The sequence below is a fragment of the Lepisma saccharinum genome, chromosome 6 (genome assembly GCF_977018435.1).
Source record: "Lepisma saccharinum chromosome 6, izLepSacc3.1, whole genome shotgun sequence".
Lineage (NCBI taxonomy): Eukaryota > Metazoa > Arthropoda > Insecta > Zygentoma > Lepismatidae > Lepisma > Lepisma saccharinum.
The window spans coordinates 74,550,235-74,564,100 of NC_139234.1; the positions used below are offsets into that span (position 1 = coordinate 74,550,235).

A 13,866-nucleotide genomic window follows, 5' to 3' on the forward strand; every position below is an offset into this window, starting at 1 on the left:
TTTCTCCCTTTTGCTTTCTCTATGTGTTCAAGGGAAGTTAACTCTTCAGAAGATGCACATCTGCGTTTCTTCGTGTGCCCAGCAGTATCAAGACGTGGTACCTTCATTATATCTGCAAACCGCACCATGCTTGCATTTCCATTCATGGTCCCACGAGATGTTGAAGGCATGGGCTCGAAGGTGGGGGTTCAGACAGGTGAGTTAGCCCTAGATCTGACTGGAGATTGAACAAGGCCAACATCGGCGTTCGGACCACTGGAAGGAGTGGTTGCACTTGTGGAGGAGGCTGCGACATCGTCTGCAGTAGCCCTAGGTCTGTCAGTAGAATCAGCGATGTTGAAGTAATGTGGTGGAATTGCGTATCTGTTCACAGGGTATAGACCTGTGCTCGAGAACCTGGAAACAGCCACGTCTACACTGGCACTTTTATTCCAAGCCTGAGTAAAGATTTCACCAAATCGAAACTTATTTATAGGCTTACTGGGATTGTTCCTCACCCAGCTGTTGCAACAGACCTTGTAGTGACCCTTAAGTGGTTTGAAAAATGTTTTGTCAAGCGGCTGCATGACATGCGTTGTGTGTGGGTGCAGTGACATGAGGTGAATATTCTCACGAAAAGCAAACTCTAAGGCTGGAAGATATTTTGTGCGACTGCTGTGCCCATCCAGCAGGAGGAATGCAGGTCCAGGTGAACAATATTTGCGAAATGTTGCAGATATTCAAGGAACAATTCCCCAGTTATGTATCCCGATTCTGACATAAAAAATATTGAGCCTGGGGGAAGTGAATCACCGAATTCTTCTTTCCGTCTCTTGCCCTTAAATATCACAACAGGTGGGATGAATTGTCCGGCTGCGTTACATGCCGCCACAACAGAAATATTTTCACCCCTTTCACACTGTGTCACAATACTCAATGAACGATTCCCCTTTGTGGCCAACACTTTAATTGGTGCATTGTTCATGGCAAAGCCAGACTCGTCCATGTTATATAATTTGTGTGGTTGATTTATGAAACCTTCCCTTTCCAGCAGTGCCTCGTATTTATCGAAAAAAATGTCCACATTTTCCCTGGTGAGAGAAGTAGCACGAGCTCTGGACAGAGCTTCAGGGGTTCGGATGGATAATTGGGGGTGACGTTTCAGAAACAAACGTAACCACTCGTAGCTTGCACAACGTTTCTCAACACTAAATGGGTGATTCACGTTATTTCTGCTGGCAAATTCGAATGCCAGTTTCCTGACATCCGAGGTTGTTATTGGAAAACCAGAACGTTCCATTCTAGTTACTAGATCTACATGTTCTGTCTCGTGTTGTCCCAGATATTCTTCACGTCCCATCTTCATTTTCAAATTCACCTCACCACAGGAGTTGATGCGGTGTAACCTACGACGAAGAGTAGTGCGAGGTACACCGAACTTGGCTGCAGCAGTTTTGGTCCCCATTTCTTTGCTTACAATGGCATCCAATGCCCTCTTCATGTCATCTTCCTCCCACGACCCTCTGGTGGTCTTTCTTTGGTAGTCTCGTGGCATCTGAAACAATTGGAAACGTTTCAAAAAGAGAAATAGGCCTAAATGGTTGTATACTAGCCTACGTCTATAGCCTAAGTGAAGAGCTCCCCGAAGACATGCATTATCATCCCTGCATGTGAAAATCATGAATGATTAATATTGCTAAACAAGCACTGAATGCGAGTCTCCGGATAATTAAACTTTCTATGGCGTTCCTAATAGAATATACCAGGTGGTTATAATTAAAGTGACGGTGTTCAGAGTGGTACAGCACGGGCTGTAATGAGAGTAGCAGTCTGAAACTTCGTAGATATGATAATGAAGCAATGCGCTCGCGAATTATGCAAAAAAAGAAAAAAAATAGTTCCAATTCTCGCCACCAGGGTAAAAAATGGCGCTGTAAGCAGTCAAAACGTGGAATTTTCCGTAACTCTGACGTCAAAGTCGGTGAAATTGCCTAACCATTGTGTGAGCTCCCTGGTTGTTGTTGGTGACGCTTGTTGCTTTCTTTTTCCTTTAGTGATGTGAATGTTCGCCGAACATTAAAAGTTTGATTTTTCCCGTGTAAAAAGCAATGGCTATTGCGAAGAAAGACCGTGCACTGCTAGTGAAGTTGTTTTACCAGAATGGGAGCAATAGTAACGCTGCACTGTGGAAATATCGCCAACAGAAAGGGCTGAGAAGAGGGCCCATGTCAATTAATGGGCTGAAGAAGATGATGAAGAAATTCGAGGAAACAGGTGAATTGGGTGTTGCACCAGGGAGATGAAGGCGGCCCATCCCCGTGGAAGTTGTGGACGAAGTTGCTGTAGCTGTAGCTGCCCGTGCAGCACATGCCTCAACTTCTGCAACCAGTGCTAGAGCTGTGGCACGTGAATTGTCACTCCCCTGGTCAACAGTTCGCAAGGTATTGCGGTGCATTTTACACTGGTATCCCTACAAGATTCAAATTGTGCACCAATTGAAACCCCAAGATATTCCACAACGCCGTGAGTTTGCCCATCGGTTTTTGGCACGCATGGAAGTGGATGACATGTGGCCGGGGAATATTCTGTGGACTGACGAGGCGCATTTTACTCTGGTCGGTACAGTGAATACTCAGAACTGTCGCATATGGGGTTCCACTCGTCCACATGTTGTGCAGGAACAACCATTGCACTCAGTTTACGTGACTGCATGGTGTGGGTTCACTAGCTCCTTCATTCTTGGTCCGTTTTTCTTTGAGGAGATGACACCTCGAGGGCCTGTTAGGTGTACAGTGACATCTGCACGTTATAGGGACCTCCTTGTGCAACACGTGATTCCAGCTTTGCAAGAACGGAACTGTGAACACACCACCATTTTCATGCAAGATGGGGCAACACCACATGTCGCTCGCCACGTGAAAGATTTGCTGCGAGAAACCTTCACTAATGACCGCATCATCTCTAGGCAGTTTCCAGATGATTGGCCTTCCAGATCCCCCGACCTTAATCCATGTGACTTCTGGCTGTGGGGATATTTAAAAGATCGTGTCTATCAGGGACATGTCCGGTCTCTGCCTGATCTGAAGGCTAGCATACAACGACATGTCGCTCAGATTTCACCAGACATGCTGCGAGCAACCGTCGACCATGCCGTGTTACGAATGCAGCATGTTGCTGAATTGGGAGGCCATATTGAACAGTTCTTGTAACCATAGTTCCTAATAAACATGCCAGAGCCATTGTTCTCATGTGTTTGATCTTTCCTGCCTTTTTCCTGTAACTATACCACGTTTTGACTGCTTACAGCGCCATTTTTTACCCTGGTGGCGAGAATTGGAACTTTTTTTTTTTTTTTGCATAATTCGCGAGCGCATTGCTTCATTAGCATATCTACGAAGTTTCAGACTGCTACTCTCATTACAGCCCGTGCTGTACCACTCTGAACACCGTCACTTTAATTATAACCACCTTGTAGCTGCACAGTTCAACTTTCAACAATAGGCCTACGATGATTTTTTTAAACTTTTTTTAAAAATCTAACCTACGTTTCAGTTTAATTACATTTATTGCTTCCTTGTTTTATTTTTATTTTATTTTATTATTTATTTTATTTCGACTTTTATGTGCAATGCCGAAGTTAAAGCAAGAAATGCGTTTTCTTCCACACAGAAAGGTCTACATAAAACACAATACAAGAATACAGCATATAAAAGCAACGTACAACATAGCCTGCAATATGCTTACAGCAAAAATAAAGTTCACACAATATAAAAGTATGACCTACACTAATTTGGACAATGTTGTTTCTGGTCGCCAGTGCATGCTCCCGCCTAAACAATCTAATGACAGCTAATTACCTGGTTATGTTATGTGCATTCATGAAGGAGGCGAGCCTTGTAACTCTTGTACTACATATCATTGCAAGACACATATTTATTAATCTAAATTCACGACATATTCCACTAGCATAACAATATTAGCGGGGACCGTCTTACCCCACATGGCTAATGCACAGAAGGGGCCGCCTTACCCCAACGCGTATCATGCAGCGAAAACAACAAAGGAAAAGCTTGTACGTTATGGAATTCAAACCAGGAAGCAGTGTTGTATGCTCCACACCTCATCTAACACTCCTATAAACCTGACTTTTGTACAACTACAGATTCGCTTGTTTATCTAGAGTTTATCATTAAGCAGAGAGTTATATCAGCCATTTTGATCGTTATACTTTTATCACTTACCTTTGTATTTACGAGTATGCAGCTGGATGCTTCATTTAAACAACACGGCGGTTATGTCACCCCACTTCAGAAAGCCTCACTGCATGTTGGAACAGGCACCGTTAGCTCCAAATTTCGCCACGTACGGCGCTGCACAACAAAACGTTGCAGGTAGGCCGTCTTTACAAACTGGCCGTCTTTACAAACTGGCAGTATTTGAACAAATGACCCTAGACATGTTTTTTTTTTTTTTATTGTGGTTAAATGGCAGGGGAAATTGAATATTTTCTTAAAGTGTTATTCAGGAGTCGAACCTGTAACTTATCTGTGATGTGATGATGAGATGAACATTCAAAGTGCGCTCGAAATCGTTTTTAAAGAGAGTCAGTAAACTGAAGATACATGACTCAATCTTATTGCTAAGAATTATAAGTGAAAATATGTCGATATGACTCAAAATACAGCTCTTCAGAGGAGTTTATTTAAACAAAACCGAAATTTGAATTTTTGGAGTTACGTTCTCTCTGGTTCTCATCCACAGTATATAAAGCCCCAATCCCACCACTGACTAACTCACTGACATAAATGTTCTCTATGAAGGAAGCCGCGGAGGCGAAAAATGCCCGATAACGACCCCCCATGAAATTGTCCCAAAAGGCCAAGAAAATTCAAAAATCGCTCAATTGGCCCTTCCTTAAGGGTGAAAATGCCCTTTTTTCACGTCCTTAGCAACCGTTTCTATGGCTTTTCTTTTTTGCTCACATTGTTTCCTTCAATTCTTAATTGTCGAGATACATTATATTTCTCACAGATCACACACACAGATGAATGAACTCCTGGTGTTGAAAAGGTGCCTCAAACAAGGGTGACATCTACTTAAGGAATCCACGACTTTTGCGACACCGTCGTATGCGACACTAGCATTTCTGCCGTCATATGCGACACTGTATGGAAAATATATTCCATGACAGTTGCGACACCGTCATATGCGACACAAAATGTAAATAGCTAATTTCTGAACGTACGCCATTCTCCTCAAAAGGCGCGTAAGATCTCTATGCACTTCATAGTCGAGAAACGCTCTTTGTATTCTCTCATCTAATGTAATGTACTGATGTCGTCTACGTTTCCCTTTAAGATTCAAGGCCTTCCTCTCACATAAGTAGTCGTTGTACACAGCTTCTAATCTTAAAGTCTTCACTAATTGGTACACGTTAGGACTTGACTTTTCCGTCAATACATTAACTGTATGGTTCCATCCCTCGACTCCATTGTTAGTCCTGTGCCGCTTTGGGAGCAGTTCCACATGGAAATGTCGAAAACAGAGTTATTCATCCACTGTTCAACGAAATAATCCAAAACTTTTCTCAATATGTCGTGATTTGGCGCATCTTCCATCACACACAGCCACTTACAAGGGAGGTTATCTAAGTGTCCCCCTCCGATTTCCATGAAACTTGACAGGTGTATAGAGGGGCCCAAAGGAAGAAATACGTGTTTTTTTTTGTTTCGGCTAAAAAATGTTTCAGGAGGCACCCCCCCCCCTCAAATGTCAAGATGAGGACAAATTGAAGTGGGAATTGACCCCTGTATTCCCCTCCGATTTCCATGAAACTTGGCAGGTGTATAGAGGGCCCCAAAGGAAGAAATACGTGTTTTTCTGTTTCAGCTAAAAAAAACGGTTTTAGGGGCAAAATCCCCTTCAAATGCAAGATGAAGACAAATTGACGCGGGGATCTGACCCCTGTGCCACTCCGATTTCCATGAAATTTGGCAGGTGTATGGAGGGACCCAAAGGAAGAAGTACGTGTTTTTGTGTTTCAGCTAAAAAACTGTTTTAGAGGCAACCCGCCCCCTCAAATGTCAAGATGAGGAGAAATTGATGTGGGGATCTGACCCCGAAACCACGTAAATATGGCATAGGAAGAAACAGGGGGCATAGGGCCCCTCTATACACCTGCCAAATTTCATGGAAATCGGAGGGGGACACAGGGGTCAGATCCCCACGTCAATTTGTCCTCATTTTGACATTTGAGGGGGGTTGTTGCCTCCTGAAACAGTTTTTTAGCCGAAGCAAAAAACACGTATTTCTTCCTTTGGGCCCGTTTATACACCTGCCAAAATTATCTTGTAGGACTAACTAATGAAAAATTTCTTTGTAATCGAAGATCATAATACCTTTTAAGGTGTGGTAATATTATAATGGGATTGAGATACGAAACTCTCGGATCCGGATCCGTTTGGCCATCCCTAGTCTGGATCTGTTTTGTAATCGTTTGTCAGTCCTGCACCCTTCGCCACAAACATTGGTTAAAGTGCAACCACTGATCTGAGCCTCGGAAAATATTTTCTTCAGAGACGCAATTGCTGCTGCACGTACGCAAATGTCGCTAATTCTGGTAAACAAATTAGAAATCGTAGCGGAAAATCCAAGCAGTGTCGCTTATGACGGCAAAAAAACAGTTTTTGCCTTAGTGTCGCAAATGACGGTGTCGGAAATGTCGGAACTCCCTACTTAAGAAAAAGATTCAGCCCAGATACAATTACGTATACATTGGTATACTCAATGCAAAAATGTCTACATCGTGCTTGTTTTAACTAAATGTTTAGAGGCATGATAACAAACAAGTGTTTAGAGCTTGCCGTGCTTGTTGTTGTCCATGGAAACGGACGTTGCTAGGGAACTTAAAGAAAGTTTATTTTCACCCGGAAAACTACTGTAAGGGAATTATGCTAGACTTTTGGAATTTCAAAACATGTGCATCAGAATTTATTGCAGCGGAGAGGTAGGAATTTGAGGGGAATAACTAAAGACAATTATTTTTCAATTACGTTTACAAATGTAAAAATGACAAAAGACGTAACTACTCCTTTTCCAATATAGTGTCGCTATTCAATTCGTTTATATGAAATATCTAACTTTTTTGAAACGGACAATATTTACCCAGTTTATTATTACGAAAATAGACAATAATGTGTTGAATATATGTACAATATTAGAGTACACACATAACGTTATTTTCTAAACTTTTCAAATTAGCAAACTTATACACTTGTTCCCCTTCATCCAATACAACATGCAGATATTTTCAAAGTCATTAAGATCATTGAGGAACCCCATCTATAACATGATTGCGCCCACAACGTGGCCGAAGGTCACGCATGCGAGCGTACAAGACGTGGCCACTGGCCACGTTGAAAGTACGCGAGTACGACAATATGCGTCAATGTGCTCAATTCGCACTGCATTGTGTTCGAGCAAGTAAGTTTGCCAAAGGCTCAACAGATGGCAGCAGACAGCACTTGAGAGCAGCTCCCTCGAGTGACAGAATGGGGAACTCGAAGAGTCAGATCTTGCTTTAAAAAAATAACTGGACAATCACAGACTACATACAGTTAAGAAGGCGAAACAGGGTTCATGTTAAACATTTAAGGCTGTACTAAAGATGATTTTGCGGTAATTTTTCGATAACAGATGGCAGCAACATTTGTCATGGCAACCGAGTGCCATGTTGCCAGATCTACGCGCATAATCAAGATAAGTACATTTAGGTTTGTCGATCAGGGTATTTACTGATGAAAGATGACGTCGAGTTGATTAGTGGAATTTAGACAAAATTCGTAGGTGTGCAGCAATGTTATTGATTTTTATGAGATCAGTTAGATACTCTTATCAGAAAAACAGAAGGAGTGTATCAGCAATGGAAAGTAGTAAAAGTTCAAAATAATCCAAAATATTAACAAAAAATAAAAACAATCGTGTGGTTAGTTCATACACCAAACATAGCAAGTAAGAATAATACAATTACGTTTGAAGCAACTGCTGCGTTGACTACGAGATAATAGGCGTGTTTCACCTACGTCACAAACTGTTGAATTATGACTTCGAGCAGCCATGATTGAGGCCAGTTTTGTAAGCACACGGAATTCAAGCGGCGGACAGAAGATACTAACACAGACATTCGTGATTTAAGATAAACAGGTAGTTGGTGCAGATGTAACGAACACTACGTGGTGGATATTTCCTTGTAAACGACAAAAAAAATATCTGCAAACATGGCGATTGTGCGCATCCTGACGTCACATGAAACCCACCTATTGAAGATACTTACAGATAATCCATTTTGTACAACACTACTTGACGACATTTCTCGCTTTTATCAGAAATCTTTACCATATTTTCTTCATAAATTTCCAGCAGGAAGTTCCGTCTTCAATATATCAATATTTCTCATAGTTACTCTCTAGTCATTCTCCGGTCCTTTACCTTATAAGTGACTAAAGACTGAGTTCTTTGTACTTACTATTTCTGGAGTTATGTTTCATTCTTAAAACAATTTACAGAAAAACAACAATTTTGGAAAAAAATAAAACATAAAGAGTCCTAGGTCTACAATAGAAGTCAGTAAGACGTGTTTGTTCTAGGAATTTCTTTGCTTGCGTTTGATGGTGATCGTTAGTATTACCTCAAAATTTTCTTGGGTAGACATTTCAGGTTTAGATGATTTCCCGCAGAAAAGGAGGCCAGGGAGCACTTGCTCCCCTGAGATATCTGGAAAAACTTCATTTAATTCGAATTGTGAAATTGTAGCGTAAAAGCATGATCGAGGGGTGCCACGAAAGACTGAAAATTAAGAGGCATCTTATAAAATAATATCTCTAAAAGAAAGTGCAAAGAACAAAGAACTGTTCATTAGCAAAGTGATTGATGTTCATGGAAAGAAAGCAATTCGAGTTCAGTTTGCAGTTCGATGACCGGACTCAGGTCTGAAGTTCAACACCTTGGTATATTAAATTGCATTCCAATTCTTTGATTTGTATGGACAACATGGAGAACAATCAGTGGGTGGTAGGATGCCGAAAAAATTATCCTAGAAGGGGAAGATTTATGAGTATTTTCTTAATTGTAGGATGTCACCACTCCACGTTCTCCCCACTCTGAGCACTACTGCCTCCCTGAGAAAAATTCCTTTAAGCAGCCTTGGTTGATATCCTGTCCTTGGAAGTAACGAATTAATTACAGTAACAAGTGACAAGATTTTCAATTAACACTAGTTATTTTTTGAAATTAGTAACTGTAACTCTGTTAATGCTCCAAATAACTAGTAACTAAATTAAGTGTTAGTTTTTCTTCTTTACTTTTTGCATGGAAAAGAATTTCTTCAGCCGCAAATTCGCAATATTGTCAAGCAAATGCCCAACTGAAAGAAGGATGATTATTAAAATTGTAATAATAATAATAATAATAATAATAATAATGTTTTTTTTAATTTTTTTGTTTTAAGTACACTTTATGCAAAGAAAGGCTAATTGGTAACTATATCTACAATTTAATTTTGTTATATTTCCATTACCAAAAACCAACAACTGCACGTGTCCCTACCTTATTTATATTAGTACACCTACGACATGAGTACATACACATGCAATCTCCAACAATTATCTTGGGAATACCCAACTTCTTGGTTGATCAGCATTCCTACAAAAATATATTTTTCCAATCAGAAATAAAAGCCTGATCTTCATTATTAAGTAACAGAGAATTAGTTTAAACTTAATTACCCATATATTTTTATGTACAAACATATATTAACTAAATCATAATTTTATGAGACTTAAGATGGTCATCGGTGAAAAGTGTTATCGTTGTTGTGAAACATATTTAACTAGTTTTCTCAAATACAATACAATAGTTTTAGTTTAAAAAGTCAAAAGTACGTATCTACAACAAATTCTGCTTACCGAGACTAGGGATGGCCAGATCCGGATCCTGGCGAATCCGAAATCCGGATCCGGTTGGTTCCGGATCCTAAGGATCCGGATTCTAAAATTTCTCGGATCCGAATCCAAAACTTTCGGATCCGGATCCAGTATTTTGGATCCGGATCCGGTACTTTTGGATCCGGAACCGGAATTTTCGGATCCGGATCACCATCCCACATGCGCTTCTTTGGAAAGTAAGAATATGCTTATAACATATTGTTACCTGCTAATATACATATATATATAATATACAAACATACACACATATATATAGTATGTGTGCGCGCGTGCGCGATTTGTATTTAATACACTTACAAGGGAGGTCTAAGTCTCCCCCTCCGATTTCCATGAAACTTGGCAGGTGTATAGAGCCCCCCCCTCAAATGTCAAGATGAGGAGAAATTGAAGTGGGGATCTGACCCCGAAACCACGTAAATATGGCATAGGAAGAAACAGGGGGCATAGGGCCTCTCTATACACCTGCCACGTTTCATGGACATCGGAGGGGACACAGGGGTCAGATCCCCACTTCAATTTGTCCTCATCTTGACAATTGAGTGGGTTTTGCCCTGTAAAACCGTTTTTTAGCTGAAACAAAAAAAAAACGTATTTCTTTCTTTGGGCCCCACTATACACCTGCCAAGTTTCATGGAAATCGGAGGGGGACACATAGGTCAAATGCCCACTTAAATTTGTCCTCATATTGACATTTGAGGGGGGTTGCCCCTAAAACAGTTTCTTAGCCGACACAAAAAAACACGTATTTCTTCATTTGGGCCCGTTTATACACACACCTGCCAAGTTTCAAGGAAATCGGAGGGGGACACAGGGGTCAGATCCCCACTTCAATTTGTCCTCATCTTGACAATTGAGTGGGTTTTGCCCTGTAAAACCGTTTTTTAGCTGAAACAAAAAAACACATATTTCTTTCTTTGGGCCCCACTATACACCTGCCAAGTTTCATGGAAATCGGAGGGGGACACATAGGTCAAATGCCCACTTAAATTTGTCCTCATATTGACATTTGAGGGGGGTTGCCCCTAAAACAGTATCTTCGACGAAACAAAAAAAAACGCGTATTTCTTCATTGGCGCCCGTTCATACACACACGTGCCAAGTTTCAAGGAAATCGGAGGGGGACACAGGGGTCAGATCCCCACTTCAATTTGTCCTCATCTTGACAATTGAGTGGGTTTTGCCCTGTAAAACCGTTTTTTAGCTGAAACAAAAAAACACATATTTCTTTCTTTGGGCCCCACTATACACCTGCCAAGTTTCATGGAAATCGGAGGGGGACACATAGGTCAAATGCCCACTTAAATTTGTCCTCATATTGACATTTGAGGGGGGTTGCCCCTAAAACAGTTTCTTAGCCGACACAAAAAAACACGTATTTCTTCATTTAGGCCCGTTTATACACACACCTGCCAAGTTTCATGGAAATCGGAGGGGGACACAGGGGTCAGATCCCCACTTCAATTTGTCCTCATCTTTACAATTGAGTGGGTTTTGCCCTGTAAAACCGTTTTTTAGCTGAAACAAAAAAAGACACGTATTTCTTCATTTGGGCCCGTTTATACACACATCTGCCAAGTTTCATGGAAATCGGAGGTGGACAACAGGGGTCAGATCCCCACTTCAATTTGTCCTTCATCTTGACAATTGAGCGGGTTTTGCCCTGTAAAACCGTTTTTTAGCTGAAACAAAAAAACACGTATTTCTTCATTTGGGCCCGTTTATACACACACCTGCCAAGTATCATGGAAATCGGAGGGGGACACAGGGGTCAGATCCCCACTTCAATTTGTCCTCATCTTGAAAATTGAGTGGGTTTTGCCCTGTAAAACCGTTTTTAGCTGAAACAAAAAAAAGACAAGTATTTCTTTCTTTGGGCCCCACTATACACGTGCCAAGTTTCGTGGAAATCGGAGGGGGACACATAGGTCAAATGCCCACTTAAATTTGTCCTCATATTGACATTTGAGGGGTGTTGCCCATAAAACAGTTTCTTAGCCGAAACAAAAAAAAACACGTATTTCTTCATTTGGGCCCGTTTATACACACACCTGCCAAGTTTCATGGAAATCGGAGGGGGACACAGGGGTCAGATCCCCACTTCAATTTGTCCTCATCTTGACAATTGAGTGGGTTTTGCCCTGTATAACCGTTTTATAGCTGAAACAAAAAAAACACCTATTCCTTTCTTTGGGCCCCACTATACACCTGCCAAGTTTCATGGAAATCGGAGGGGGACACATAGGTCAAATGCCCACTTAAATTTGACATCATATTGACATTTGAGGGGGGTTGCCCCTAAAACAGTTTCTTAGCCGAAACAAAAAAAAACACGTATTTCTTCATTTGGGCCCGTTTATACACACACCTGCCAAGTTTCATGGAAATCGGAGGGGCACACATGGGTCAGATCCGCCCTTCAATTTGTCCTCATCTTGACAATTGAGTGGGTTTTGCAATGTAAAACCGTTTTTTAGCTGAAACAAAAAAAAACACGTATTTCTTTCTTTGGGCCCCACTATACACCTGCCAAGTTTCATGGAAATCGGAGGGGGACACATAGGTCAAATGCCCACTTAAATTTGTCCTCATATTGACATGGGGGGGGGGTTGCCGCTAAAACAGTTTCTAAGCCGAAATTAAAAAAAAACACGTATTTCTTCATTTGGGCCCGTTTATACACACACCTGCCAAGTTTCATGGAAATCGGAGGGGGACACAGGGGTCAGATCCCCACTTCAAATTGTCCTCATCTTGACAATTGAGTGGGTTTTGCCCTGTAAAACGGTTTTTTAGCTGAAACAAAAAAAAACACGTATTTCTTTCTTTGGGCGCCACTATACACCTGCCAAGTTTCATGGAAATCGGAGGGGGACACATAGGTCAAATGCCCACTTAAGTTTGTCCTCATATTGATATTTGATTGGGGTTTCCCCATTAAACAGTTTCTTAGCCGAAACAAAAAAAAAAGACACGTATTTCTTCATTTGGGCCCGTTTATACACACACCTGCCAAGTTTCATGGAAATCGGAGGGGGACATAGGGGTCAGATCCCCACTTCAATTTGTCCTCATCTTGACAATTGAGTGGGTTTTGCCCTGTATAACCGTTTTTTAGCTGAAGCAAAAAAAACACGTATTTCTTCATTTGGTCCCGTTTATACACACACCTGCCAAGTATCAAGGAAATCGGAGGGGGACACAGGGGTCAGATCCCCACTTCAATTTGTCCTCATCTTGACAATTGAGTGGGTTTTGCCCTGTAAAACCGTTTTTTAGCTGAAACAAAAAAAACACGTATTTCTTTCTTTGGGCCCCACTATACACCTGTCAAGTTTCATGGAAATCGGAGGGGGACACATAGGTCAAATGCCCACTTAAATTTGTCCTCATATTGACATTTGAGGGGGTTGTCCCTAAAAGAGTTTCTTAGCCGAAACAAAAAAAACACGTATTTCTTCATTTGGGCCCGTTTATACACACACCTGCCAAGTTTCATGGAAATCGGAGGGGGACACAGGGGTCAGATCCCCACTTCAATTTGTCCTCATCTTGACAATTGAGTGGGTTTTGCCCTGTAAAACCGTTTTTTAGCTGAAACAAAAAAAACACGTATTTCTTCGTTTGGGCCCGTTTATACACACACCTGCCAAGTATCGTGGAAATCGGAGGGGGACACAGTGGTCAGATCCCCACTTCAATTTGTCCTCATCTTGACAATTGAGTAGGTTTTGCCCTGTAAAACCGTTTGTAGCTGAATCAAAAAAATCACGTATTTCTTTCTTTGGGCCCCACTATACACCTGCCAAGTTTCATGGAAATCGGAGGGGGACACATAGGTCAAATGCCCACTTAAATTTGTCCTCATATTGACATTTGAGGGGTGTTG

The 13,866-nt window shown here is 41.4% G+C and overlaps 1 protein-coding gene across 1 annotated transcript; it reads right to left on the bottom strand.

The window, feature by feature from the left end:
• Positions 1–625: 625 nt before the first annotated feature.
• Positions 626–1,534, bottom strand: LOC145989110 (uncharacterized). The gene has a single exon (XM_083124404.1). It carries the CDS (start codon positions 1,532–1,534, stop codon positions 626–628), a length of 909 nt encoding a protein of 302 aa, XP_082980530.1.
• Positions 1,535–13,866: the final 12,332 nt, after the last annotated feature.

Excerpts from the sequence above, each read along its gene's own strand:
- LOC145989110 (XM_083124404.1), bottom strand. The coding sequence starts at position 1,534 with ATGCCACGAGACTACCAAAGAAAGACCACCAGAGGGTCGTGGGAGGAA.